This window comes from Trichosurus vulpecula, chromosome 4, assembly GCF_011100635.1.
Source record: "Trichosurus vulpecula isolate mTriVul1 chromosome 4, mTriVul1.pri, whole genome shotgun sequence".
NCBI lineage: Eukaryota > Metazoa > Chordata > Mammalia > Diprotodontia > Phalangeridae > Trichosurus > Trichosurus vulpecula.
In genome coordinates this window covers 102512863-102539373 of record NC_050576.1, presented here as the reverse complement: position 1 = coordinate 102539373, position 26511 = coordinate 102512863, and the positions used below count along the sequence as shown (strand labels likewise).

Genomic DNA, 26511 nt, shown 5'->3' with positions numbered 1-26511 from the left:
TAGCTTCCATATTTTTCATCTAAAAATTTTATTTAAAATATTGAACCTGAAAAAGAATCAAGCTGCCAGTCCTTTGCACAGCATCAGAAGAGTCAGCAACAACATTCTCTTCTTCTTCCTATGCCAAATGAAGGTAGAATTGAAATGCCTTCTCCCCCAGCCAACACCAAGGGTCTACTGACCCGCTGAAAACTGTGGGGAGACTTCTGGTCCAGAATCCAGCTTTTAGGGAAGGTCCCCATGCAGAGCAGAGTCCAGGATATGAAACCTCAGCTGCTGGGGGAAATGGAGGGTAGGGACAGACTGCTATTCTGAAGATCCACGACACCTAAAGGAGGTAAGGAGCCCAGCTCGGGGCTCTAACTCTTCTTAGATTCCATGATCTGCTGGACATAATTGACAACATTGCTGTGGAGCTGGGGGGCGGTGGTAGAAAATGTCTCTTTGGCTAGGAAGTGGGCTGCCTCACTGCCACTCATCATAGCATGGTACAGCGGGAGGGTATACTTCTGTTTTCCCTGTAGTGAGCAAAAACAAAACCCGAGAAGTCAGATACAATATACCTCTTACTCCTCTAACCCTACCTTCCCGATGTCCTCTAGATTTGTGTCCTGTCCCAAGAGACAAATACAATATGTAGGAAATAAGAGGATCAGAAAGAGGAGCTATCGTCTGGCTTGCCGGCTGACAGGTACTCTAATTCTAGTATTCTCTATGGCTTTACCCAATCTGAGTTAGATCATTAACAAGAAGACAAATTGGGGTGGTGGAGGAGGGTATGGATACAACAAAACTCCACTTCTGTAGAGTTATCTATTGAATTGGTAGTCAGATATTTAAGACTCCATGAAACAAAGTTGATTCAACTTAAGGCTGGTTTTAATAAAGTGGGAAAATATTTACAAGTCAACTTTTATTTGTCCTAAATATGGGGGTAACTAAAAAATGATTTAATAAAATCCTAAGTTTTGAAAAAACCTTAAAAAGTCAATGAGTCAGGGGCGGAGCCAAGACAGTGGCTGGAAAGCCACCAAGTCCCTCCAAAAACCTATAAAAAATGGCTCTGAACCAATTCTAGAATGGCAGAACCCACAAAACAGCAGAGGGAAGCAGGGCTCCAGCCCAGGACAGCCTGGATGGTCTCTGGGTGAGGTCTATCCCACATGGAGCTGGGAGCTGGGAGCGGAACAGAGCCCAGCGTGAGCAACTCGGACCAACCAGACCAGGAGCCAGGCGGAGCGGGCCCTAGCACCCTGAATCAGTGTGCTGCGGCAGTTACCAGACTTCTCAACCCACAAACACCAAAGACAACAGAGAAGGTTAGTGGGAAAAGCTGTGGGAGTGGAAGGAGTTTGAGGTTCGGCCACCGCCCCCGGGGCAGTGGAAGTGGGGCAACTACAGCTGCAGTTGCTTCCGGGCCCCAGGCCCACCTGGTGGGAGGAATTAAGTGGCAGATCAGAGCAGGAGTGCACAGCCTGCTGAAGATCTAAGCCCAGTCCGGGTTGGGGGTTCTTGGGGAAGGAGGAGTGCTGGTGTGGCAGAGCTGGTGCATCCCTCCCAAACGTGGAACATAGAACTCTTTAGTCTACAAGCAGTCATACCCCGCTGAAAAACTCAAGGGTCAAGTTAGTTGGTTGGGAATATGGCCAGGCAGCGAAAACACACCCAGATTCAGTCTCAGACTTTGGATTCTTTCTTTGGTGACAAAGAAGACCAAAACATACAGCCTAAGGAAGTCAACAAAGTGCAAGAGCCTACACCAAAAGCCTCCAAGAAAAACCTGAACTGGTTCCAGGCCATGGAAGAGCTCAAAAGGGATTTGGAAAAGCAAGTTAGAAAAGTAGAGGAAAAATTAGGAAGAGAAATGAGAAGGATGCGAGAAAACCATGAAAAACAAGCCAATGACTAGCTAAAGGAGACCCCAAAAAATACTGAAAAATACACTGAAGAAAACAACACCTTAAAAAATAGACTAACTCAAACGGCAAAAGAGCTCCAAAAAGCCAATGAGGAGAAGAATGCCTTGAAAGGCAGAATTAGCCAAATGGAAAAGGAGGTCCAATGGACCACTGAAGAAAATACCACCTTAAAAATCAGATTGGAGCAAGTGGAAGCCAGTGACTTTATGAGAAATCAAGATATTGTAAAACAGAACCAAAGGAATGAAAAAATGGAAGACAATGTGAAATATCTCATTGGAAAAACCACTGACCTGGAAAATAGATCCAGGAGAGATAATTTAAAAATTATTGCACTACCTGAAAGTCATGATCAAAAAAAGAGCCTAGGTATCATCTTTCAAGAAATTATCAAGGAGAACTCCCCTGATATTCTAGAGCCACAGGGCAAAATAGAAATTGAAAGAATCCATTGATCACCTCCTCAAAGAGATCCCAAAAAGAAATCTCCTAGGAATATTGTTGCCAAATTCCAGAGCTCCCAGATCAAGGAGAAAATACTGCAAGCAGCCAGAAAGAAACAATTTGAGTATTGTGGAAACATAATCAGAATAATCCAAGATCTGGCAGCTTCTACATTAAGAGATCGAAGGGCTTGGAATACGATATTCCGGAGGTCAATGGAGCTAGGATTAAAACCTAGAATCACCTACCCAGCAAAACTGAGTATCATGCTCCAAGGCAAAATATGGATTTTCAATAAAATAGAGGACTTTCAAGCTTTCTCAGTGAAAAGACCAGAACTGAATAGAAAATTTGACTTTCAAACACAAGAATCAAGAGAAGCATGAAAAGGTAATCAAGAAACGGAAATTGCAAGGGACTTACTAAAGTTGAACTGTTTTGTTTACATTCCTACATGGAAAGATGATGTGTATGATTCATGAGACCTCAGTATTAGGGTAGCTGAAGGGAAAATGCATATATATATGTGAATGTGTATGTATGTATATATGTATGTGTGTGTGTATATATATATATATATATGTATATATATATATATAAAGAGAGAGAGCGAGAGAGCAGACACAGGGTGAGTTGAAGATGAAGGGAAGATATCTAAAAGAAATAAAATCAAATTAAGGGATGAGAGAGGAATATATTGAGAGAGGGAGAGGAGAGAGGGAGAGATAGAATGCGGGGGATTATCTTGCATAAAGGTGGCAAGAGGAAGCAGTTCTGTGGGAGGAGGGGAGAGGGCAGGTGAGGGGGGAATGAGTGAACCTTGCTCACATCAGATTTGGCCTGAGGAGGGAATACCATACATACTCAATTGGGTATCTTACCCCTCAGGAAAGAAGAGGGAAGAAGATTAAAAAAAGGGGGGGGGATGATGGAGGGGAGGGCAGATGGGGGTGGAGGTAATCAAAAACAAACACTTTGGAAAGGGGACAGGGTCAAGGGAGAAAATTCAATAAAGGGGGATGGGTTGGGAAGGAGCAAAATATAGTTAAGTCTTTCACAACATGAGTATTGTGGAAGGGTTATACGTAATGATACACATGTGGCCTATGCTGAATTACTTGACTTCTTAGGGAGAGTGGGTGGGAAGGGAAGAGGGGAGAGAATTTGGAACTCAAAGTTTTAAAAACAGATGTTCAAAAACAAAAAAAAAAAGTTTTTGCATGCAACTAGAAAATAAGATACACAGGCAATGGGGCGTAGAAATTTATCTTGCCCTACAAGAAAGGAAGGGAAAGGGAGATGGGAGGGGAGTGGGGTGACAGAAGGGAGGGCTGACTGGGGAACAGGGCAACCAGAATATACGCCATTTTGGAATGGGGGGGAGGGTAGAAATGGGGAGAAAATTTGTAATTCAAACTCTTGTGAAAATCAATGCTGAAAACTAAATATTTTAAATAAATAAATTTAATAAAAAAAAATTGAAAAAAAAAAGTCAATGAGTCCATCTCCCTAGGTCCACACTATTGTCCAGCTCCCTGGCTTGGTCAGACTCCTGTCCTCTGCCAAAGGTCCTCTGTCTTTCTTCCCTCTGGAATCTGATGACTGTTACTCTCAGAGCCCCTGGGCCTTTATCCCCGGGAGTTCTCCTCATAGGATGATCTTGTCCCTTGTCTTAGATCCAGCCACAGTGTTTCCCTAGGGAGTGGAGACCTATAATTTCAACTGATATCTTTTGGTCTTTAGCATGCTTTTCTGTGGAGTTTTCCCTCTGGGAAGCCCATAATCTGTCCTCCCCAGTGTTCATTCAGTAAGTCCTGACCACTTTTTCCCCTAATCTTTACCAACTAATTTATAAAGAGCTATAGGAGTCCACAAACTCCCTTCTTTTTCTTACGGGAACTTAGCAATTTTTATTTAATAATAGCTATTATTACCTAATAGTAAATCCTGTTAATAAGCAATGCCCTCCAGGGCAACTTCTTTTAAAGGAAGAGTACAGACCTAGTCTAACTTAGACTAATAGGGCACTAACCCTACACTTTAAGGTAAACTATGGGATTGCCCCACACATGTTGGAACAACAGGAGCAGAGGAGGCCACTGAAGGGAGGAGCCCCTGGGGATTCACTCACCTGACTCTGCAGGAACTCCTGTACTTTCTTGAAATCTGCTTGGTGATCATTTTTGATAACGATTTGGCTCCAGCGTAAGCGCAGCTCTGCATTTCGGGCATTTGAGATCTTGGGGTATGTCTCTCCCATTTCTTTCACATTCCCTAGAAAGAAGATGGGGTGATGTGAGAGTTGTCAGTCACTCAACCATAAGATATAAGCCCTGCAAACCTGCAAAGAGGGCTCTCCAAAGGTATGCTGGAGCCGATCTCAGGCCTTCTAAGGCCTGATAAACTAAGACCTAAATGCTAACAAATAAAAACAGGATAAATTTGCTGCAGAGAACTATTGGGACTAAAAATAGCTTTCAGCAGACAACTGAACTGAGTTATTCAGAGGCAAGGGATTCTAAGAGGCAGAGATGAAAAAAGACAGGAAATGACACAGGCCACGTAGGTCAAACAGCTTTAACTACCACCTCTCCTTAGCTACTCGTAGAGAAAGTCCATGGTTCTAAGCTCAAGAACCTTGCAACCTCAGCTTGGCCCTTGTAGCTACAGGAAGAGGGAGGGGGGAGAGCAGGAGACTGAGCCTTCCACCTCCTTGGCAGCTACTGTTAAAGACCTAGAAAAGAACTCTTGACACCATCAAATACTCAACACTAGAAACCAAAATGATTTCATTAACAGAAATGACATTAAAGAAGATGCATCTACTTCCTTGTTGTACCTGAAGAACTATTGGGTCTTTCCATCCGACTTGACCCTGCAACCACTGAGCCCCTCTAATAGAATGTGAGTCCCCTAAGAGCAGGGACCATATTTTTATATTTGAATCCCCTTAACAAAACACTCCGAACATACTAAGAATTCAGCATATTCCATTTCATTCATCCATTCATGGAGGACAGCTCGTGCAATGACAGAGGTGGGAGATGGGACTATGGAGTGCATGAAGAAGAATCATACGTAATGAGGCCAGATTATGGAAGACCTAAATGCTAAGGTGAGAAGTTTGTACTTCATCCTAAAGAAAATAGGGAATACGCAAGCTTTTTGTACAGTGGAATGACATGATCAGATTCTTATTTCAGGAATATTACTTTTAAAACTGTGTGAGGATGGATAAGAAAGGAGAAAGAATGGAAACAAAAATTATTAGTAGGCTAATGCAACAGTGTTGTCAAGGAGTTGACAAGGACCTGAATAAGAAGGGTAGTAGCCATTTAAATAGAAAAAAGAGGATAAATGCTGAAGATATAGAAGCAGAGACTGGCAACTGGATATGGATCAGTGGGGAGGGGGAAGGTGAAGGAGAGGGAAGGGTCACAGATGAAGTCAAGGTTGAAGAAATGGATGACTAAGGATAGTGGTGACCTCAAAAGAAATACCTGAAAGGTGAAAGGTAGGGGTTAGTGGGGAAAGATGATGAAATGCTTTGACCATAGTGAGTCTGAGAGACATCAATGGGATATCCTGGCAGAAATGTGTAACAAGAAGCTGGTGATGTAAGACTGGAGTTCAGGAAACAGATTGGGGAGATCAGAGACCATAGATCTGCAGAGAGATGACTATTAAATCCATGAGATCTTATGAGCTTACTGAGAAAGTATATGTATAGAAAATGGCTCAGGTCTGAACCTGGGGGATACCCTATGCTGACTAGATGAGATGAATGTTGACTCAGGAAAGGAAACTGAAAAGGAGTGGTCAGATGGGCAGAAAAGAGAATCAAGAGTACAGTGTCCAAGAAAAAAAGAGGACACAAGAGGAGCCAGTGGTCTACCATGTCAAAAGATCAAGTAGAATGAGTATTGAGAAGAGGCTATTAGATTGAGTACTTAAGAAATCATTGGTAAGATTGGAGAGAGAAGTTTTAGTCAAGTAGTAGGATAAGATATCATACTGGAAAGTCTAGAGAAGAGAGTGGGAGGTGAAGAAAAGGAGACAAAAAAAGACTTTTTCAAGGAATTTGGCTGTGAAAGTAAGAAGAGGTATAGGACAACAGCTTGAGGGGATGGTGCGATCATGTTTTTTTTTAAAGGTAGGGAATACCTGTGTGTGTTAGTAGACAGCAAGAAGGAAGTAATTTACAAAATACAGATCAAAGATGAGAATGAATGATCAAGGGGACAAGCTCCCAGAGGGGATGGAAAGGAACGGGATCAAGGACAGGGGTTAAATCTCTTTGCCAAAGACTAGAACAAAGGAAATGAGACTTAGATGTAGAATAGGGGAGATAAAGGTGCTCATGGCAAATGGCCACTATTTTAAAAGTATGTGATATTTTCTGTTGAGAGAATAAAGGAAGGAAGAGATCTGGCACAACCACTGTCAGTTGTGTAATAGAGAATTAGTCAGAGAATAAAACGGTTACTGTGCAGTAGCGAGAGCCCATTTTGAGATTTGGCCACAAAAATCTCTAGTGGACCTAGTCACACAGTTGTGGGTTTTGTCCAAATGGGTTCACTGGCATTCAAAGAGGAATAGGAAAAGTGGATACTGGGGGATAACCTGATGCTGATATTTGGTCAATGTATGAGCAGTGATAAGACAAGTGGGTGGGGGGAAGGTATTCAAGAACAGAGGTTAATGGATAGCTTAACTGGTCAACCATATAGTTTAGTAAGATTGTGAAGAGAAGAAAGTGAAGCTAGGGCAGAGATAATACCCTGGGAGAACAAGGAGAGGTATAGGGAATAGAAACCATGAAGACAAAATTTAAAAAGAATGAGGCAAAGAGTAATAGATGGGATAGGAAATTAAAATGAAAGAAAGGAATTTCAAAGTCCAAAATTACAGAGATAGTAGTAATGTTAAGATAAATGACAGGAAGAATCAAGATGTGCTCATCTCTGTAGAATGAAGTGAAAATACAGGGCATGGGAATAAGGAAGCTGATATCCTGGGAGATTGTTCAAAGGGATGCTAACATATATACTGAGTTTTTAGTATGAAGGCAAAGGTTGGGAACAACACTGGGAGCCAGGTACTGGACTCTGAGAAAGGAAGAAGACTGACCTAGGACTACAAAGAAAGACCTAAACCAGGTGGTATACATGGAATGAACCTCAAGTCAAGGAGTTTTTCAATGATGGTAGCAAAAGGACAGCCTGGAATTATTCCCTTTTCTGGACCAATGTGCTAGGTAGGTGAGAAAGACCATACTGAGAGTAACCAATGAGACAGACAAGGAGGAATGATGATGTAGAAATTGGGAAGAATTCTAGGATGAAGGAGAATTCATTAACACTGGGGACTGACTCCATGGGGCACAATCAAACAGGATGGGAGAGGAGGATGTTGACCGTGGAGAGGCAGAGCTGAAATTGATAAGGGTAAGAAAATACAGGGGGGAGTCAGAAGAGGAAAGGACCAGTCAACAGAAACTTTGAGACACATAGAAAAGGGGACAGAAACTCATAGATGGAAAAAGAACCAATTGACTCTAACCTTTAGGGTCCTCTAATGACTAAATGTGGTATCAGTGTAGGGGCATCAGCTTCCAAAGCTGGTCAAAACAAGGGAGCTATCTGTTTGGGCATTCTGGTCCCCAAGCCAGACTGAACTCATACTTGGTATCCAAGCTGTAGCCTCTTTCCAAGATGATAGAGAATGAGGCACACTCACGAAACACTCTGTACATGGAACACTTAAGTCTCTAATCTTTAAATCATCAGAAGCACAGTTCTTGTACCACTGGGAGGGAGCCTTGAAGCCCAGATCTGATAGATCCACTCAGAATTTCAGATGGCTATGATCCCTTTTGGTAAAGACCCTCTACTGACTCTGACAGCTGGGTCACACCCAAATATTCTAGCCTGACCTTTATAGGGGTCCCTCCACCAAACTCTTCTATATCTGAACTTCAACCAAGTTAATCAAATCCTCTGCTACAACTAAGTTAATTTTGTTACTCAGCCTGTTACTCTCTCCAATGTCAAATTCAAAGTCTTTGCAAAAGTTACCCATGTGACCTCATATTTAATAATCACTCTTGACTTCAAAACTGCTTTAAAAAACCCACTTCTATACAACCTGTTTTGTAGTCCTTGCACTCAACCTTAGCATTTCTACATTTGTATAATGTTAATGTTTTATGGTTTTGGTTTTTTGCAAGTACTTGTGTCTGTTTGATAAGTGTCATAAACTGATCATCTCTCTTTCCTCTGGTTCTCTCTGCATTAGCAAGCACAGAACTCTGAACTATGGAATCCCTGTGGTGACTAAACAGCCCATTCTCCTGGGGCTTACCAGGAGGTAGAGGTGAATTCTGTAGGATCTTATCCAGGAAGTAGACCAGCTGGTAGGTCTTCCAGGTAGAGATATCCACAGCAGCAATTGCGCCCAGGTCTAGCTTCTCAGCAGCCCAAAGCTGGGCCAGCTCCTCAGCAGGCTTCATAAGTGAGTCACCAGGGGAGAGGTCAGGTAGGTAAGGGGGCCATCCTGGTGTGTTCAGCCATCTATCAAATTCAAAGCCTGTAAGGTGGAAGTAAGAGGAGGTATTGGCAAGGGTCCCAGTCACTCCCTTCAAACTTCCAACCTCCAGTTGTGCCTAGAGCAAGCTTTCCCTAGCCACCCCATCTTCTCCCCATCCCCACCACCCCCTCAACCCCAGCCTGCCTTGAGATTTTGTCCATTCCAAACTCTTGCTTTATCATCTCCCCTAGAGACAGCAGACTACACGCCAACTGCCCAGCCCTCCTCCATTCTCTTTCATGCAGTCTTAGATCAGACCTTATGATGCCCTCTGCAGCCAGTTCCTCCTCTGGAGGAATATCTGATACCACTTCCCAGCATCCAAGTGTCCCTGGCCCCTGGCTCCTCTACGGTCTCAGCATCCTGAAATGTGGGGCCTCACACCTGACTGGGGCTGTGGGAACTGATCAAAGTGGTGGGAGGAAGGATGGTGATTGCTTTCCCCAGCTCATTAACGTCCCATCACACCAAAGAGGGGCGGGTATGGGGACACATTTTTAAGAACCAAGAATCTCAATCATAATGGCACAGTCTCCATTCTCTCCTCTTAAGGTGGAGACAATTTCCAGATGAGTCACTGTGGACACTGGGATGCCCTTTTGCTCAGAAGCTATTTTATGAGTCAATTTCCTTTCAATGCCAAGGGTCAGATCTACTGTCAGGGACAGTTACTTGAGCTTTAGCATAAGCATCAGAGTCAAGGTCCTGTTTGCATGTGCCCAGGTGCTAGAAAGGAATAGAGAGTAAGAGACCAAAAGAAAAGAAATGTGAACAAACCATGGGCCACAGCCCAAAATGGAATCAAGGGAGGCCCTTAGGACTCAAGGAAAGCCCTGGGGTTTTATTCTTTGAAGTCCCACTTACTACCTAACTTTTACTCATCTACTTTTTCCTAGTTTTCCCAAATTAAAAGTCATTAATCCTCTTCCCCTGTCCTAGTTCCCCTCAGGGATCTATGGACCAGGGCCTTACCTGGTATAGAATCTACTCTCTTCTTCTTCAGCTCAGGGAAATATTCCAAGTAGAATTCCAGAAAATCATCAGCCAAGATGCTCTGGAATTTAAATTCATTGACATAGGCCTGTAAACAAGGGAAATGTTTGGTCAGTTAGGATCACTGGATCCCCCTAGGGAGTGGTCACCAGATATGTGCCCACCCCTAATCATCTTCTCACATCTCTGGCTCCTCTACTCAAGCTGCCCCATCTACATGCTCCTCTTTCTTCTCTTCTCCATTAGGGGTTAACTATACCTTAAGGAAGTTGTCAAACTTGTCCTGGTCTCCCACCAGGTGGGCCAGGTAAGAGACAAAGCAGAACCCTTTCTCATATGGGGTTTCATTGTAGGTATCATCAGGATCAACACCTGGCAGAAGAGAGAGTACCCAAGGCTTGAATTTTTCATAACCATAACCCCTCAACCTTATGCTCTATTCTCCAAACCAGGCAGATTAAAATACAGTTTCTCCTACAGAGAATGAACAAGAGACTCCCCCAGACTATCTACCTCAGCCCATCCCAATTCATTTAAAAAAGGGTTCTGAACATGGTGTCCACAAACCTAAAAAAGAACCCAACCCATCCTTCTAAATTAATTTCAAGATAACTTTTTAATAATCTTCTGTATATTATTTTATGCTTTAAAAATTATTCTGAGAAGGGCCTATGTCACACAAACAAAAAAGGTTTCAGGACCCCAGCATCAAAGGAATTCTTAAAGGACCATTAACCATAGGTAACCCTAAGGAACAGGACAAAGAACATAGCTTCCACAGAAACTGGCAGATTTCCTTATACCCTATAAAATTATTCGTTAAAGATGAGAAAAAGAGTTTTATTAACACTTGGAAAGTGGCAAAGGATACATAACCTCTCTGGGATTCTGGTCAACCTCCTATCCACCCAAGCATTTTCAGGACAACTTATCTTTAAGTCAATTCTAGGCCACAGTGAAATTTCATCCAACTCCACAGACATGACTAAAAAAATATAGATGTCAACCACAGCAAAAATATTGAAAGCAGGACTCATTTCCTAATTTTAAGTAGTATCATACCAAGCTTGCAGAATGTCTCCTTCCAGTTGATCTTTCAGAATGAGTCAGAACCAAGTACTATCTGTTCTGGTTGTGACTCTTCTCCTGGCCCACTATTTCAGGAAGGCTTCACTTCCCTTCTAACTCTCCAGACCCCTGGAATCATGTTCAAACCAACTCTGCCATTGTTCCTGGAACAATCAACTACTCTACGGCCTGCTCACATTTGTCCAGTAACTTCCCAGGACCGAATGCTCCTCTCTGGCCATCCCCTTTGTGATACCTCTATTAAAACAAAGGTCCTGGAGGGCAAGACTTTCTTTGCTTTTGGTTTTATATCCACAGCACTTTGTAGAATGTTTAGCATACACTAAGTGCTTAATGAATGCTTTTACTTTCATCCATTCATCTGGTTGAAATGGCTCAGTTTTGGAAGGCCCCTCAAGAAACCCATTACAAAGGCTAAGGTCCCTAAGGTATTACACAGAGATGCCTTCTCTGACCTGGCTCAATCTTCACTCGGAGTTTGTTCAGCGGGTGGTCCTCTCCAGTGATGTCCATGTGTTGCCGAAGGAGTGCCCTCCCCGTGGCAGCTTCTAGGCAGGTGTAAGCAGGACCTGGAAAAAAATAAAATTTCTGACATGTGGGGCTGCTCAGAGGAGATGCCTTTCTGTGCTGGAAGAGGCTCTGCAGCCCTCTTGTGGTTAGCTGTGAGGATGGCGGTGGCCAGTTGTCCAGCTCCTTGGGCCTGCAGGCAAAAGCATGGTCTCCCTCAGGCACCACTTTATGCTTCCAAGGAACTCAAGGTTTGGTCACACATGACTCCACTCTCAGACGTTTCTCTTGACAAAGTATTCTTATTTTTAAAGGGATACTCTTCTGTATGTTGATAGGTAGAAACTTAAGGGATTCTCATTTGTCCATTTTTGGCAACCACTCTAAAATTTCTCCCCAAGGATCTGTGGTTCTTTCAGGTTTCAAAAATGCTGTTCTTATGACCTAGTCGTGAAATTAGCTGGCTCTAGACATTCTTGGGTTACATGGTCTAAGGATTCCAAGGAACACTGGTTCAGGGGGTCACTGGTTCACCTAAACCACAAATACTCCCCTGAAAAATGCTAGCACGTGATTCCAGCTTCTGGAGGAAGAAGGGTACTTCTTTTCCTAATGGTCAAGCTGCTGAGCACTCATCAGTTATATTACGGAAGTGATTCTTTTTCAGGTCTCAGTTGAACTCAATGGTCTCTAAGGACCCTTCCAATTCTGAGATTCTTTGTTAGGAGTCCTGGTGTTCAAGTGTCAGAACATTATAAATTACTTTAGAAAATATTATGTCACCAGCTCAGTCAAGATCTAATTCAGAAGGCAACTCAAGAGTGCATCAACTGTCCTCCAGTTATCAGAGTCTGAAAGAGTTTGGATTAAGTACTGCCTAGGCAGAATGGGAATAAAGGTCTGGCTACACTCGCCTCCCTTCCCAACAGTAACTCCTTGGAACTAGTGTTAACTCTACAGTATACCCTTACTTCAAATTTCTGGACCCTTTGTTCTATCTCTAATTACACCTTGCCAAACCCCAACCATGATTTCTCCCTTTATTCACCTCTGTGCCTACTCCTATGCAGATAAGGAAACAAATGTGCTGAGGAGGTCCAGGGCAAATTTAAGTTATTTAATCTCACAACTACAAAGCAATCTGTTTCACTCACAATAGCAGCCATTCCAGACTTTCCCCTCTCCTCAAGCCTTCCACAGCAACCCCATTCCTCACCCTTGAGAATCTCACCTCCTACTTTACCTAAAAATCTGAGGCCATTTGCCAAGAAATCCATCACCTCTGATTCCTCTAACATCATCTCCTCCCTACTCCCCCAACCTTCATCTGATGATGAAGTGGCCCTTCTCTTTGCCAAAGCCAACCATACTACATGCACCTTGGTATGATCCCCTCCAGGCTTCTCCAGTAGACTGCCCTCACTATGGTCCCTACCCTCTTTCTAAGCTTCAGTATTCCCCATCCCTGCCCTATCCACCAGTTCCTTCCTTGCTGACTACAAACACGCCCACATTTTCCCTCACCCTTAAAAAGTTGCCAATGATTTCTTAACTCCCAAATCTAAAGGTCTTTTCTGTCCTCACTTTCCTTGACCATGCTGCAGCTCGTGACACTGTTGACCACCCTCTCCCCCCTTGCCGGTTTTCCTGACATTGCTCACTCGCTCTTTTTCCTCCTGCAACTTCTCTGACCACTTCTTCTCAATATCCTTTGCTGGAACTTTATCCAAATCATGCCCATTAACTGTGGGGTTCCCCCAAACTCTATAGTGGGTCATCTCTCTCTACATTCTCTACAACTCCAATAGATTCAACTATGATCACTATGCAGATGACTATCAGTTTTTATGTATTCAGCCCTAGTCTCCATCGGGGGGGCCAATTCCCCTCACCATCTGTTAACTGGACATTTCAAATGTCCCCCAAATTCAACAAGTCTCCCCCTCATTTTCTCTCTTCCCATACCCACAGTTCTAGTTCAGATCCTTATCACTGCACTATTAGGAGGAATAGCCTAATCAGTCATTGTGTCTCAGGTCACTACTAATTCTAATCCATCCTTTATACAGAGCTGTCAGTGCAGATCTGATCCTGTGACCCCCATGCCCTCTGCCCCCCAGCTCAGTAAACGTCAGTGGCTCCCTCTTACTTTTAGGATCAAACACAAATTCCTCTTTGGGACATTGGAAGGCCTGCACAACCCAGACCTTCCCTGTGTTCTTGGTCTTCTTATCCATTCCTTCATTCTACAGTGCAGCCATACTGGCCTACCTGCCATTCCCCTCCCCACCCCATCCCCCATCCCAAGTTTTTGCTGGCTGTCCTTTGTATTCCCAGTGTTCTACTTCATCCACTCTGCTTTGTGGAATCCCTGACTACTTCAACACTGCTCAGAAGGCACCTTGTGCAGGCCTTTCTGAGCCCCCTTTGCCCCGCCCTGCTAGTACCTTTGTTGCTAAGGCGATCTTCCACTTCCTCTATAAATCTCTTACGTATACCTACTGTCTCCCTTGTTAAATTGTAAGTTCCCTGAGAACTGGGACCATTTCTTGATGTTTATTTGTGTCCTCAGCATTCTGCACGGTGCTTGGCACATTGTAAATACTCACTGGGTGACTGATAAGCAATGTTTGGAAACTGTTTCATGGTTTACAGCTCTGAGTCTTCAATTAACCTGTAATACACATAACTAGACTTATAAAATACCAATGGTCCTATGCTAACTGAACTGATGTAAAAAATACAAAATAAATGTTTGTATTGAGTACCTTTATATTTCCGCTATGTTTTTACACATCCTTGTTGTCTTCTTCATTAGAATATATGCTCCTTGTGAGTAGGGATTGTTTCATTTTTGGTACTTGTAGCTCAGTGTCTGGTACACAGAAGGCACTAGTGTATACTTCATGGACACACATTTATAGAAAGCCACATTAAAAATTATCTCTCATAATGTCTTAGGCAGTTGGCTCTGCTCATTTTGTATCTCCAGTGCCCCAATGCTTTACTAACAGCCAGGGGCTTAGCTAAGACATAGTCCCTTACCCTCATAGAGCTTACAGCCTAGGAGGAAGATGATAACACAATATTAGATGATTTTGAGTGAGAAATGTACAAAATGAACTGCTATGAGGTCCCAGGGAAGAGACTGTTACTGAACAGGGAAAATTCTTCTCTGGCCCAGGTCTGATCCCTCCTTTTCCAGGAAGCTTTCCATAATTCCCCCAGGTTTAATGAGATTTCTCCCTCAAATTTCCTTAAAGCAATTTGTCTAGAACTCTCTCATCATGTCTCTATCACTTTCTATCTTGCATTCTATCTAGTTGTGTATATGTGATATCCTTTGTCCCCAAACAGACTGTAAACTTCTTAAGGGGAAGGGCTGCCTTATTTTCTCTTTGTATTTCTCTAGCATAATGTCTTGTACATAGTAGGCATTTAGTAAGTGTGTATGAGTAGACTTTCATAAAAATCACCCTTGCTTTTGTTGGACTCAAAGGCTGAAAGGACCAGGAGGTTGGCTCACCAAAGAGGATAGTGGAGATTCTCCTCTGCGCATACATAGTGAAACCTTCATTCAGCCAGAACTCGCCCCAGTTGGCATTGGTGACCAGATTTCCAAACCAGCTGTGAGAGATCTCATGGATGATAACATCTGCCAAGGAACGGTCCCCAGCCAACAGACATGGAGTAACAAAAGTCAGGCAGGGGTTCTCCATGCCCCCAAAGGGAAAAGATGGTGGCATGAAGAGCAAGTCATATCTGTAAAAAGAAAAGAAAGGTTACAGAGAAGTCTTGGCTCCCCAAGAACAAGCTGTGTTTCATTTTGCTGAGGAAATGAACACAGACGTAGGACAGAGGCTAGAAAACTTGGGTTCTTCTCCCAGATGTGAAGTCCTTGCCTTTTCCTTTGCCGGACGTTGCATTCATCTCAGAGAGGGAAATTAGCCCTTCACCTCCCTTCCAACTTCAAAGGCAGGATGTGGACAAATTAGGAAACAGTAACACTTCTTTTTCAGGCAGACTTGGGATTTTTAAGGTCAAATTAATGAACCCTCTAATTAACAGGAATTGAATTCTGAAGATACCAGAGGAGAAAAATGGAGTTTGGATTGACTACGGCACTTTTTCAGATAGGGAGGGAAGACAAGCCAAGATCTGGGGGCAAGGCATGAGAGAGGAGCGAATGAAGAGGGGCAACAAGAAGGTTTATCAAGAGTACAGGCAAAGAGGGCAGCGGGACACTCAGCTTGAAACAAAGATATTAAAGTCCCATAATGTGACACTGCACCTTCCCCAAACATAGGGTCCAAAAAGTTTTTCTCCTGTTGCCAGAAATTCTTCTATCACACCATCGTACTCTTCCTTGGCAGCTTCAATCAAGCAGGGCTCAGCCCACACACGACTCCTAATGAGAGAAGAGCAGACAAGCCAGTTGTCAAGGCAGCCTCACTTGAAGGCCCCTACAGAGAATCAAGACTACAATTCAGGTATGGACAAATGTGCTATAGAGCTTCATCAGTGAGAGCAAGTGGGGGAAGGGGCTACCAGCATGCACCAGAGACATTACTGGCAGCTGGGTGGCAGAGAAGCCAGCAGAGCACAACGCAGGCACCCAACAGAGCCACCAAGGCACAAAACAGTCTCAGAAGAGCAATGAGGTCCTGAACCCGCAGGGCCCAACTCAGAAGAGCCTTGCAAGACTTTCTCATGGGGCTAGGAAAGGTGTTTAATGTATATGGTCACTATCCCACCAAGATGGTAATTCTGGATTGAGGAAGGGTGGAAGACAGGGAGGGACAAGGACAGAAGGAAAACCAGGGAACAGAAAGAATGAGGGAACAACAATCATGACCACCCCGTGTGTCTCTCTCCAAACCCTATGGTGGCATCGAGAAGGAGGAGAACCTCTGGTCCACCATTAGCTAATTTTCAAATGTTGCCTTGAGAACTCCTGGCTTCAGGATTTCTTTGGCTCCAGGGAACCTTTTCCCCAAGACAGGTCAATGCTTTAAGAAATAAGTTCTAGGCTCAAGTTGTAGACCAATAATTAACCAACAGAATTTATTCTATGGACTACCAAATTACCAGTTTAGTTTGCATATGTTCCACAAAGCAACCCTATGACACTCTGGTTGGTCTACAGCTCCTTGAGGGTCTGAAAGAACCTGGAGCAAAGACCGAACGAGGCGCTTCCTAGGCAAAGGAAAGGCTTAAAGTTGTGCTGCCTGCCATATGTTCCTGCCCCTAGGGCTTTGAGCCTTCAATGGAACATGTGCTTGGATTCATCACAAAATAAGTACCTCTTTTAAAAAAGAGCAGAATTTTCTAAAATTAAAACTATGGGCATTTATAGTTTACTGCCCCACCAAAGTGTCCCTCATCGCATCTCCTTTGTTGTTTTTCGGCAGGGCAATTGGGGTTAAGTGACTTGCCCAAGGTCACACAGCTAGTAAATGTGTCAAGTGTCTGAGGTCGGATTTGAACTCAGGTCCTCCTGACTCCAGGTCTGGTGCTCTACTCACTGCGCCTAACTGCTGCACCACCCCCCAATGCATCTCAGAACCTAACCCTGGCCTAACTCAGCTCAGCCATGTGGCCCTAGCTCTAGCACAGGAGCATAGCACATCTAAACAGATCTTGGATTTCAATTTCTGAATCTCTTCCTTTTTTTTTTTCTTCAAGTTTTCAACATTTATTTTTTATAAGATTTTGAGTTCCAAATTTTTCTCCCCGTCCCTCCCCATGATGGCAAGCAATCTGGTATAGTTTATACATGAGCAATCACGTTAAACACATTTCCACATTAGTCATGTTATAAAAGAAGAAACAGAACAAAAGGGAAAAACCAAACAAACGGAACAACGACATGAAAATAGCATGCTTTTTTTCACATTCAGACTCCACAGTTCTTTCTCTGGATATGGAGAGCATTTTCCATCATGAACCTTTTGGAATTGTCTTGGATCCTTGTACTGCTGAGAAGAGCTAAGTCTATCACAGTTGATCATCACATAATGTTGCTGTTGTTACTATGTACGATGTTCTGCTGGTTCTGCTCACTTCACTCAGCATCTGAATCCCATTTAATGATGCAGATTATCTTTTCATTCACAACTGCCCATCTATCCCATGGGGACCCTTGTCCATGTCCTGCCGTAAGTTCAACACAGGGAGTCCACCCAACATGTTGGGGGGGCCTTCCTCCCTTTCTCTTGACATTTCAGGGGTCTAGTGAGCACTTTAGCTACCCTGCCCACCTGTCATCCTTTTTTCTTGTCATGACCAAACCACCTTCTCTTCCTATCATAAAATTTCTTAATAACATCCTTTATTCCTTTTCTTTGAGGTTCCTCAGTGGTTATAGGAGGTTGTAGCCTATCCATATCTACCATGGACCTTCTCTACTGCCTTCTGTGCATCTTCAGGTAATAAATGCTTGTCGAACTAATTTTTTAAAACACGCAGTTTTTAAAAAAAATTCTGGTCTTAATAAACATCAGCCAAAATGAGCACTTACACAAACACCTTTTCATAAATGGAAAAACAGAACTGTACATGAAATTGCCAATCACTGTTATGTGAAGCTTGCTTTTCTAAAGTAGATAATAAATCCAATATGCAACTTTCAAAGCTCTCTTATTTGTGATTTCTTTTGGCCTTCCTTCTGTTCTCTTCTGTGCATTTAAAAAAGTGCCCCAATGATCCTGTCTTTTCTTTTTTGGGTATCCCCCCTCTCTGTCCTAACCCCATTAAAAAAACACCCCCAAATCCTCATAACAAATATACAGACTTAATGCTTGTTGAATTGAAGTACTCCTAGAACATTTGTCCATCAATATAAGGCTTCAAAAAGTTGGATAATCTAGCCAAATCGGAAATTTAATCACTATTGATTTATCAAGATGTTCTACTTTGCCAGAAGTTTCCCTCCTTGGGTAAGAGGCATATCCAACCAGAAAAACCCTGGCAGAAAGTGCTATCTGAACTATCTTAGGAGATAGCTGTGGCCATGAATCCAAATTATCTAGCCCAGTATATAATGGCTGACTAGTGTTATCATTTATTACATATATAAAAATCACCATAAACAAGTAATTAATGAATCAGAGGTTGTTCTGATGAAACGTGGGGGAGGGAGAAAGGAGAGTGATTTCCCATCAACAGCTCCTTCCAGATAACTAAGTGTAAATTCTCTGAAATGATACACACCTTCTCATTCTTTGATTACCTGGTTTCCTGACTACTGCAAAGATGAACCTTCCAATGGGTGGGGCAGACTTATTTTTCTAGATTCAGCTCCTCTGATCCTGAACTGGTTTATTAGTAGCTGACTATAATGGAGCCCATTTATCATTCCACACCACACCCTAGGAACTGAGATTTATGCATCATCTTATCAGACTGAGGTTTGAGGTTGATAATGCCAAGCCCACCCAAAAAAGTACTCCCAGGAGCTAAAAGCCAAGGCCAGAGATAAGGAAAGAATCACAGCTAGGAAGAGAAGGTCATTGTTCTATCACCAACTTTTGATCCTTTCCAGTCAGAGGGAAGATGGGAAAAAATGTCAGCAGTAAAATGTGGACTCTTGGATTTAGTTATTCTCACAGAAACTTTACAAATTTTATTCTACCAAATCTAACCAATCATGTAGAGAAAGCTTTAGTATTGAGGATTTGGGTCCATGAAGAATGTTTTTTCTTTGCAGGAAATAGAAAGAAAGCCTTACTCTGTCTTACCTCTGCTATTGCACTCATCTCCTAATAAACTACTCAGAATCAAAGCAGCTCAATCTTGAAAGACGTCTGCCTCACCCATTGGAAGCAACGAGCAAGAGGGTGAAAGAACAGCTGGAAATAGGCTAAGGCTATGAAAATTGAGCTAAAAATGGCTATATTGAGAGGGAAGGAGATTCAGAGGGCAAAGGGTTTAATGAGCCAAATGGTTACCCCAAACTTCTGGCTGAGGAATGATACCCACTTGCCCACTTTATAGCATGGGCAGCATACTTTCAAATCCAAATATTAATGGAGCTAGAGGAAGAGTAGTAGAAGAACACAGTTCCAGTGGCTTTGCCTGCTAGAGAAAGAAAGGTCCCAGACTGTTCCCAAGAACTATCTTGATGGGATGTACTTGTCATATACTTACTTATTTGCCTCTCTGTGTCAGTCCAACCCTGCCTACACAGTCTCAGGCACCTACCTGGGTCCAACTTCAGCAGAAACCAGATCTCCAACAGCCAAAGCTACCAGGTAGGAGGGAATAGGCTGACACATTTGGAAGAAGAACTTATTCGGGCCTTGTTTTTCCCATGTGGTAGCACTCATCACTGCTGTGAAGCCATCTGGCACCTGGCAAGAGAATAAAAGTTGGGTTTTAGCTGCAGGGAGGTCAGTTTCAAAATTAACCCAGAATGAGGTGAGATTTTTGGGCAAAATTTCTGAGATTTGGAGTGAGGCTCACACGCCTGTTAAAAAGACGCCTCTAAAACACACACATGTACATGCGTGCGCACATGGCAACTTGGGAGCAGAAATGAAGGTTTTAATAAGAGCCCCTATTGGATGAAAGTTACACTAAGCATTCAATATTAGAGCTGATCAGTTTAAAAATGATGACACTGCTCTGAAATCATATTATTCCAATCCCAAGAACAGATGTCTCTTACCTCAATGAGGGCAGAATACTTGCTTTTCACTGCAGGAGTGTCAAAGCAGGGGAAGAAGGCTCGGTTGAGGACGGCCTGACCCTGGGTATAGACGAAGGGCTTCTTCTTCCCTGCTGTCTGCTCTGGAGTCAGCCAGCAAACCTGGGAGAACAAACAGATTTTAGGAGGGCTGAATGCTCCCTGGGCTCTAATGGGACACTATGCAGCCAGAAGGCCAAGTATGAAGAATACTAGAGAAAAGGAATTAGTTGGCATTAGGCACTTCAGGTTATTGTCAAGATCTCAATGCCAATCAGTCTGATCACATTAAGAACATTCCTCCAAAGTAGATCAACGGAACAGACTAGAAAAAGGAGAATCAGAAACAATGGAACTCAATAATCCAGTGTTCGATAAACCAGAAAATGTAAGTTACTTAGGAAGTAACTTCCCATTTGATAAAAACTGCTGGGAAAACTGGAAAGTTATCTGGCAGAAAGGAGGCTTAGACCAACATCTTACGTCCTATTTTACAATACGTTTTAAATGGACATATGATATTAACATTAAAGATCATACTATAAAAAATAAGAGAAACAGATCATCTACCACTCACAGCTATGGAATAGAATTGTAGATGACAAAATAGATAACTGATTACATGAAACTGAAAAGCTTCTGCAGACAAAATTATGGCACCTAGAATAAGAAGGGAAGTTGTTGAATGGAGAAAAACAGTCTTCATATCAACTGATCTAATAAAGGCTTGCTATACGAGATATATAAACAATTAACAGATACATACACATATCATATGATCACCAGCCATTCTTCATTAGATAAGTGGTCAAAAGATATGAACAAACAGTTCTCAAAGAACTGCAAACAATTAAAAACCATATGAAAGACTGTTCTTAACCATTAATAATAAGAAAAATATAAATCAAAACAATCCTTAGGCTTCACCTCACACTGAGCAACTTAGCAAAGACAACAAAAGATGGTGATGGTGTTGGAAGAGTTGTGGGAAGATAGGTACACTGGTACAATCTTTGGGAAAGCAATTTAGAATTATCAATCAATAAACATTTATTAAGCACCTACTATGAGCCAGGTACTGTGCAAAGCACTGGAGATATAAAAAAAAGGAAAGACAGTCAAGGAGCTCAAATAAAATGATTAAGTTGTTCATACCTTTTGACCCAGAGATTCTATTACTAGGCTTGTACCAAAAGGAGGCCATTAATGGAATATTGTGATGGCTAGAGAAGCATGGGAAGATCTATATGAACTGATGCAGCATGAAGTAAACAGAGCCAGGCACACTCACACACATAAAAAATTCAAAAGTGAGTGTTAATAAAAAACAAGCATGGAATGAAGAAAGAGGAATCAGAAGACATTCTCAACACACTCTTTTGTAGGGGTGGTATTTTCAGATCCTTTTGCTACACTGATCAACTAAAGTTCTGTTTCTAAAAAAATTGCTATGAAATGGTTCTCTGGGAATAGCATGGGGAGGGATACTAAGGAAACTATGGTGATGTAAGAGAGAGAGAGAGAGAACACAAGCGCTTCCCTCTCACACTCTAATTTGCTTTGGAATCCATTAAGGTATTACCTCCAGTTCACAGGCTGTTTCACCTTCAGGAATGTATTCCTCATCTTATTCCTACAGAGTGTTTCAAGAAATCTCCTTTCTAGTTTTTTACCTTGTTCACTGGTTTGTAATCTTATATTCCCTTTCTTTTCCACTATGAAGGTCCCCAGAAATCTATAAATGTTGGGACTTTCTCATTACCAAAGCAAAACAAAAAAACACTATGGTTTCCAGGAGCCCTGGAATTTGGCCTGGTCGCAAAATATCTGGAAGTAAAGGCTACAGAATCACAAAATCTCATCTTTGGAAAGCATTGTAGAGGACCCCCTACCCATATTTGAACTTACTACAACATCTCTAAGTGGTCATAGAAACTTCACTCAAAGACCTCTAGTGAGGAATAATCCACTATATACCCAACACAATATAATTTCACTTTTGGACATTACGAAGTCCCTTTCATCTAGCTAAAATCTGCCTTCTGGAGCCAAGCTAGACAAATAATTTCTTCTCCTTAAGATAGCCTTTCAAATACTTGAAGAAAACTATCATGATCTCCACTAAATCTCCATACCAATTATCTCTAGTCCTTCCATTAATCTTTGTAGGGTATAATTGGTCTCTAGTTGCATCTTATCTTAGCTATCCCTCCTCTATGTCTTCCCTAAAACATAGCACCTGGAAATGAACAAAGTACTACAGACTTGGTTTGACCAGAGGGTCAAACAGGGCTTATACCTGTACCAGCAGAGCCCACACTTCCCCTTTTCTACTACTCCTTTCTTAGACTTAGTATGATTTCAACGGCTTTTTTGACTCCTTTATCACTCTATTAATTTATACTGATCTTTTTCACATGAATTTTAGTCTTAGTCTTCTTGCCCCACTCTTTTGTCCTGTTGAAATTTTTTTGGATCCTGATTCACTTGTGAGCCAGTGCTCATCATCCCTAAAATTCATCTGCCCTTCACCTTTTTAAAGTATCTTGTTGTAATAGTTTTTAATAATAATTTTGTTAAATGTTTATTATTCCATTCTCTATGCCTTTCACATGTACACCAACCAAAAAGAATCAACTACCTAGTATGTACTCTACTTTTATCTATCGCAAAAACAAGGTGGTTTTACAAGAAATCTCTTAAGTAGTGAGGGAAATAGCTCAGCACCAAGAACGGAGGCGTAGAGAGATAAAACAGAGGTGGATCAGGAGTCGCAAGGCTTTATGGAAGTAGTGAACAATGGGAAACACCTTGAACAAAGAGAAAAATCAGGACTGGCAAGAAGGGAAACCTTTAGGGCATAAGGGGTTAATAAGGGAAAACAAAAGGGAGACAGGCCAGAGGAGAAGAGCACCTTCACGAGGGCAGTAGAGGAATAAGGGTGGTCAGCACAGTACAATGAATGAAACAATCTATGCTTCGAGTTTCTATTCTATCATTTCTAAACTGTACGGCCAAAGAATGGCCCATATTTCAGATGTGGCTTAACCAGGGAAGAGAGTAGAATGAGACTAACACCTCCCTCATTTCTGACAGGTTGAGGGTGATGGCAGTGGGAAGGGTTGGAAAAATGCCCGCTGAGCTCACTGCAATTAAACTTTTAACAAGAGCTATTCAATAACACTGCCCTTTCTTTTGGAGGCCTCTCATAGCTGGGAAGTTAAGAACGCTCCTCAATGTATGGGATCTATATTTCACCACTCCGCCCCAATTTGATTTTCCTAGCCTTCACCAGACTCCCTTTTCTCGTAACTAAGTCCTATTTTGGATGGAGGCTAGTAGTTCTTACTAAGGTCTTGCACAAAGCTCAGCGAATCCCACGGCTGAGAGCAGTATTTGCCCTTCGAGTCAATTCTGAAGTTTGGGAGGAACAAAATCAGACAAAAGCGCCTCAATCATAGGCCCGCTGAAACGAAACCAAGCCGGCCTCTGGCCCAGCTAAAGGATTATGGAATAGCGGAACAAGCAGAAGAGTCAAAGGTCTTTACTCCCCCAGCAGGGAATGCCACCTGGGGGTGGGGTCGGGCGGGAAGGTCACAGGAAAGGCAGGCACACCCTTTCCCAAGGTTCCAACCCCCTTTTTAACTGCATTGGGCGCTCCGCACCCAGACAGGCCACCGTCAGTCCACGCGGGCTCCCGGATTCGCTCGGCTGCCGACTTAAGGGCACCGGGGCAAGTGACAGCCGGCCCTTCTGCGGGTGCGGGGAAGGCCACAAGGCCTAAGTGGGCGGCCCATTAATCGATAAGCATTTATTAGGCGCCTGTGCGCGCCAGGCTCGGCTATAAGTGCTAGGGATACAAAGAGGCAAAAGACGGCCCGTCCTCCAGGAGCTTACGCTCTGCCGGGGGAGACAAGAGGCGGACAAACTACACAGAGCCGCTACCGGAGGAACAAGTGCGAATGCATTAAGAGGGCGCGGCGGCCGGGGGCAGGAAGCGCGGACGCCGGGCGTCGCCGGCCGGCAAAGGGAAGGGAGGGGAGGGGCGGGGCGGGGCGGGAAGGAAAGGGAGCGCGGCCGCGGAAGGAGACGCGGAGCCGCCGCCGCACTCACCCCGGGCCCCTCGCCCACGCGGTACGTGAGCAGCAGCTGGAAGCGCTCCCCGGGGTGGCACGGCTGCGGGAAGGCCACGCTCAGCGCCTGGCCGTAGTGGGCAAAGGGGCGCGTGTGGAAGGGCACGGGCTCCTCGGGCGGCTCCCCGGAGCCGGGCCGCTCCCGCCGCAGCGCCGCCGCCGTCACCTCGAGGCACGGGTGCGAGTCGAGGTGCAGCTCGGAGGCGCCCTCGGGCCCCAGGCAGCGCAGCTCCAGCGCCGCCGTGCCGCTCAGGCCGCGGCTGCCCGGGCCCGGGCCCGGCGGCCCGAACTCCACCCGCAGCGTCAGGTGCAGGTGCAGCAGTTCGAAGGCGCGGAAGTTGGAGGCCGAGGCCACGTCCGGAGCCCGGGCCGAGTGCAGCGGCCGCCGCGTCGCGCAGCCCGTCACAGGCCCGGGGCACGCCATCACCCCAACCGACACACCAGCTACCTCCAACCGACTGGACACCTCAGCCACCGCTCCCCGCTCCGTCCCCCGCCCGCCTCGAGGACGCCGGGGGCGGGGCTGCCGCCAAGACCACGCCCTCCAGTGACTCGTCTGTCGCCTGGCCACGCCCCCGGCAGGAGCAGCCACGCCAAGTCCCGGAGAAGCGCGGGCCACGCCTCCCGCGGGCGTGACTACATCTTTGAGGCCACGCCCCTCCCCCTCCTTGACTCCTTGTCCTTCCCAAGCCTTGGAATCTTGTCCCATTTCTCCATCGCACTCACCTTGGATTTCAGTCCCAGACCTCACCTTTCTTTAAGTCTCCTTGGGGCTTCCGCATACTTCCCTAAAAAAGTGTCGCTTCTTCCCTCCAGTCCTACTAGTCCTTTCTTTGACCCAGATGCTAAGGACGAGGTGGCCGTTCTTGCCAACGCCAGCCCCTCTGCTTGTGTCTTGGACCCTGTGATCACCCCATTTCTCTCTCTAACTTTCAGTCTCTCTCCTTATCCACCGGCTCCTTCAGCTGATAAACATGCCCACTTGGGCATTCTACATCAATCAGCTAATTTCAATGCCTTCCCTTGCCCTCAGACTACTAATATTTTCCCCTCTTACAGCCGAAGCCCTAGAAAAAACTTGTCTAGAGTCATTGCCTAGACTTTCTCACCTCCCGCTTACTTCTCTAATGGCTGCCTACCTCAGCCCTCAAAAGAAATCTATGTAAAGTTACCAATGATATTGTCAGTAAGGTGAATTTTAGTGCAAGTAAGGTGGATTTTAGTGTGTGTAGAGTGGATTTTTGTTATTATTTCTTAGAGTTCAGTTTTCCAGAATCCGTGGCCATAACAATCTCTGCTTCTCAGGTATTAAATATGACCTCCCATGCTCATGGTTCAAAACATCACCACACTTGCGCAGCATTATATAAGGATAAATAATATAAATATGAATGCTGAAACTGTAAACATCCACTGTGACTGCCTGAGCAGTGAGATATAGGGATGAGATGATGTAAACTTAGGAGGATGCCTTATGAAACAGGTGGTCAGTGGTCAGTGAGTTGGGGACGCTTTATGGTTGAATGCGCAAGCTGGAATGCTATGTGCCTTGACTGACCCCCATCAAGGCTTGGGAGGGGGAATCTGTGTTTGCCTCAACCAGCCCCCATTGAGGCTTGAGGGGATTTAGGGGAACCCTTTAGGGTTGAATTGCACAAGTTATGCCTGTCTTGATTGATGTAGGGGTAGTTGCACAGGGTGATTTAGGGAATGCTGTAAGAGTTTGTAGTGCCTCCGTTATAAGCAATACTGTGTTAGAGAAAACTAGACTAGAATAAAGCTTATTAACCCCTTTGAAGCTCTCTTTCCTGTCTGACCAGATCAAGAGTGAATCTGTTAGAGGCTGGAGTCTGAAGCCTCCAGTGCCTCCTGTGTATTATCTAACAGGTATCTTAGTTGCTAAATGGAGATGACCTTTTCTCAGTTCTTAACTGTCTTGACCTCTTCAGCTTTTTAGGATATCATCCACTACCCCTTCTAGATCCGGGGTTCTTGATCTTTTTTGTCATGGTCCCTTTTGGCTATCTTATGGAGCCTTTGGACCCCTCAGTGTTTTCAAGTGCATAAAGTAAAATTCCTAGGAAAACCAGTGAAACCAATTATATTATAATGCAGTTATGAAAATTTTTTTAATGAGTTCATGGATCCCAGA

At 43.9% G+C, this 26511-nt stretch overlaps 1 protein-coding gene across 1 annotated transcript; it reads right to left on the bottom strand.

The window, feature by feature from the left end:
* On the bottom strand, nucleotides 1-24965 carry LOC118848370 (arginyl aminopeptidase). Its single transcript, XM_036757232.1, has 11 exons — nucleotides 24340-24965; nucleotides 20209-20349; nucleotides 19743-19891; nucleotides 15832-15948; nucleotides 15067-15302; nucleotides 11489-11602; nucleotides 10204-10316; nucleotides 9924-10032; nucleotides 8727-8951; nucleotides 4495-4637; nucleotides 1-518 (listed from the first exon to the last, which is right to left on the bottom strand). Exons 1-11 carry the CDS (start codon nucleotides 24781-24783, stop codon nucleotides 360-362), a joined length of 1950 nt encoding a protein of 649 aa, XP_036613127.1. The 5' UTR covers nucleotides 24784-24965; the 3' UTR covers nucleotides 1-359.
* Between the last annotated feature and the right edge of the window lie 1546 nt (nucleotides 24966-26511).

Coding starts and splice junctions, on each gene's coding strand:
- LOC118848370 (XM_036757232.1), bottom strand. CDS start 24,783: ATGGCGTGCCCCGGGCCTGTGACGGGCTGCGCGACGCGGCGGCCGCTG. Junction 15,949..19,742: donor TCTGCTGAAGTTGGACCCAG/GTAGGTGCCTGA, acceptor TTCTCTCATTAG/GAGTCGTGTGTGGGCTGAGC. Junction 10,317..11,488: donor CCGAGTGAAGATTGAGCCAG/GTCAGAGAAGGC, acceptor CTCTTCTGCCAG/GTGTTGATCCTGATGATACC.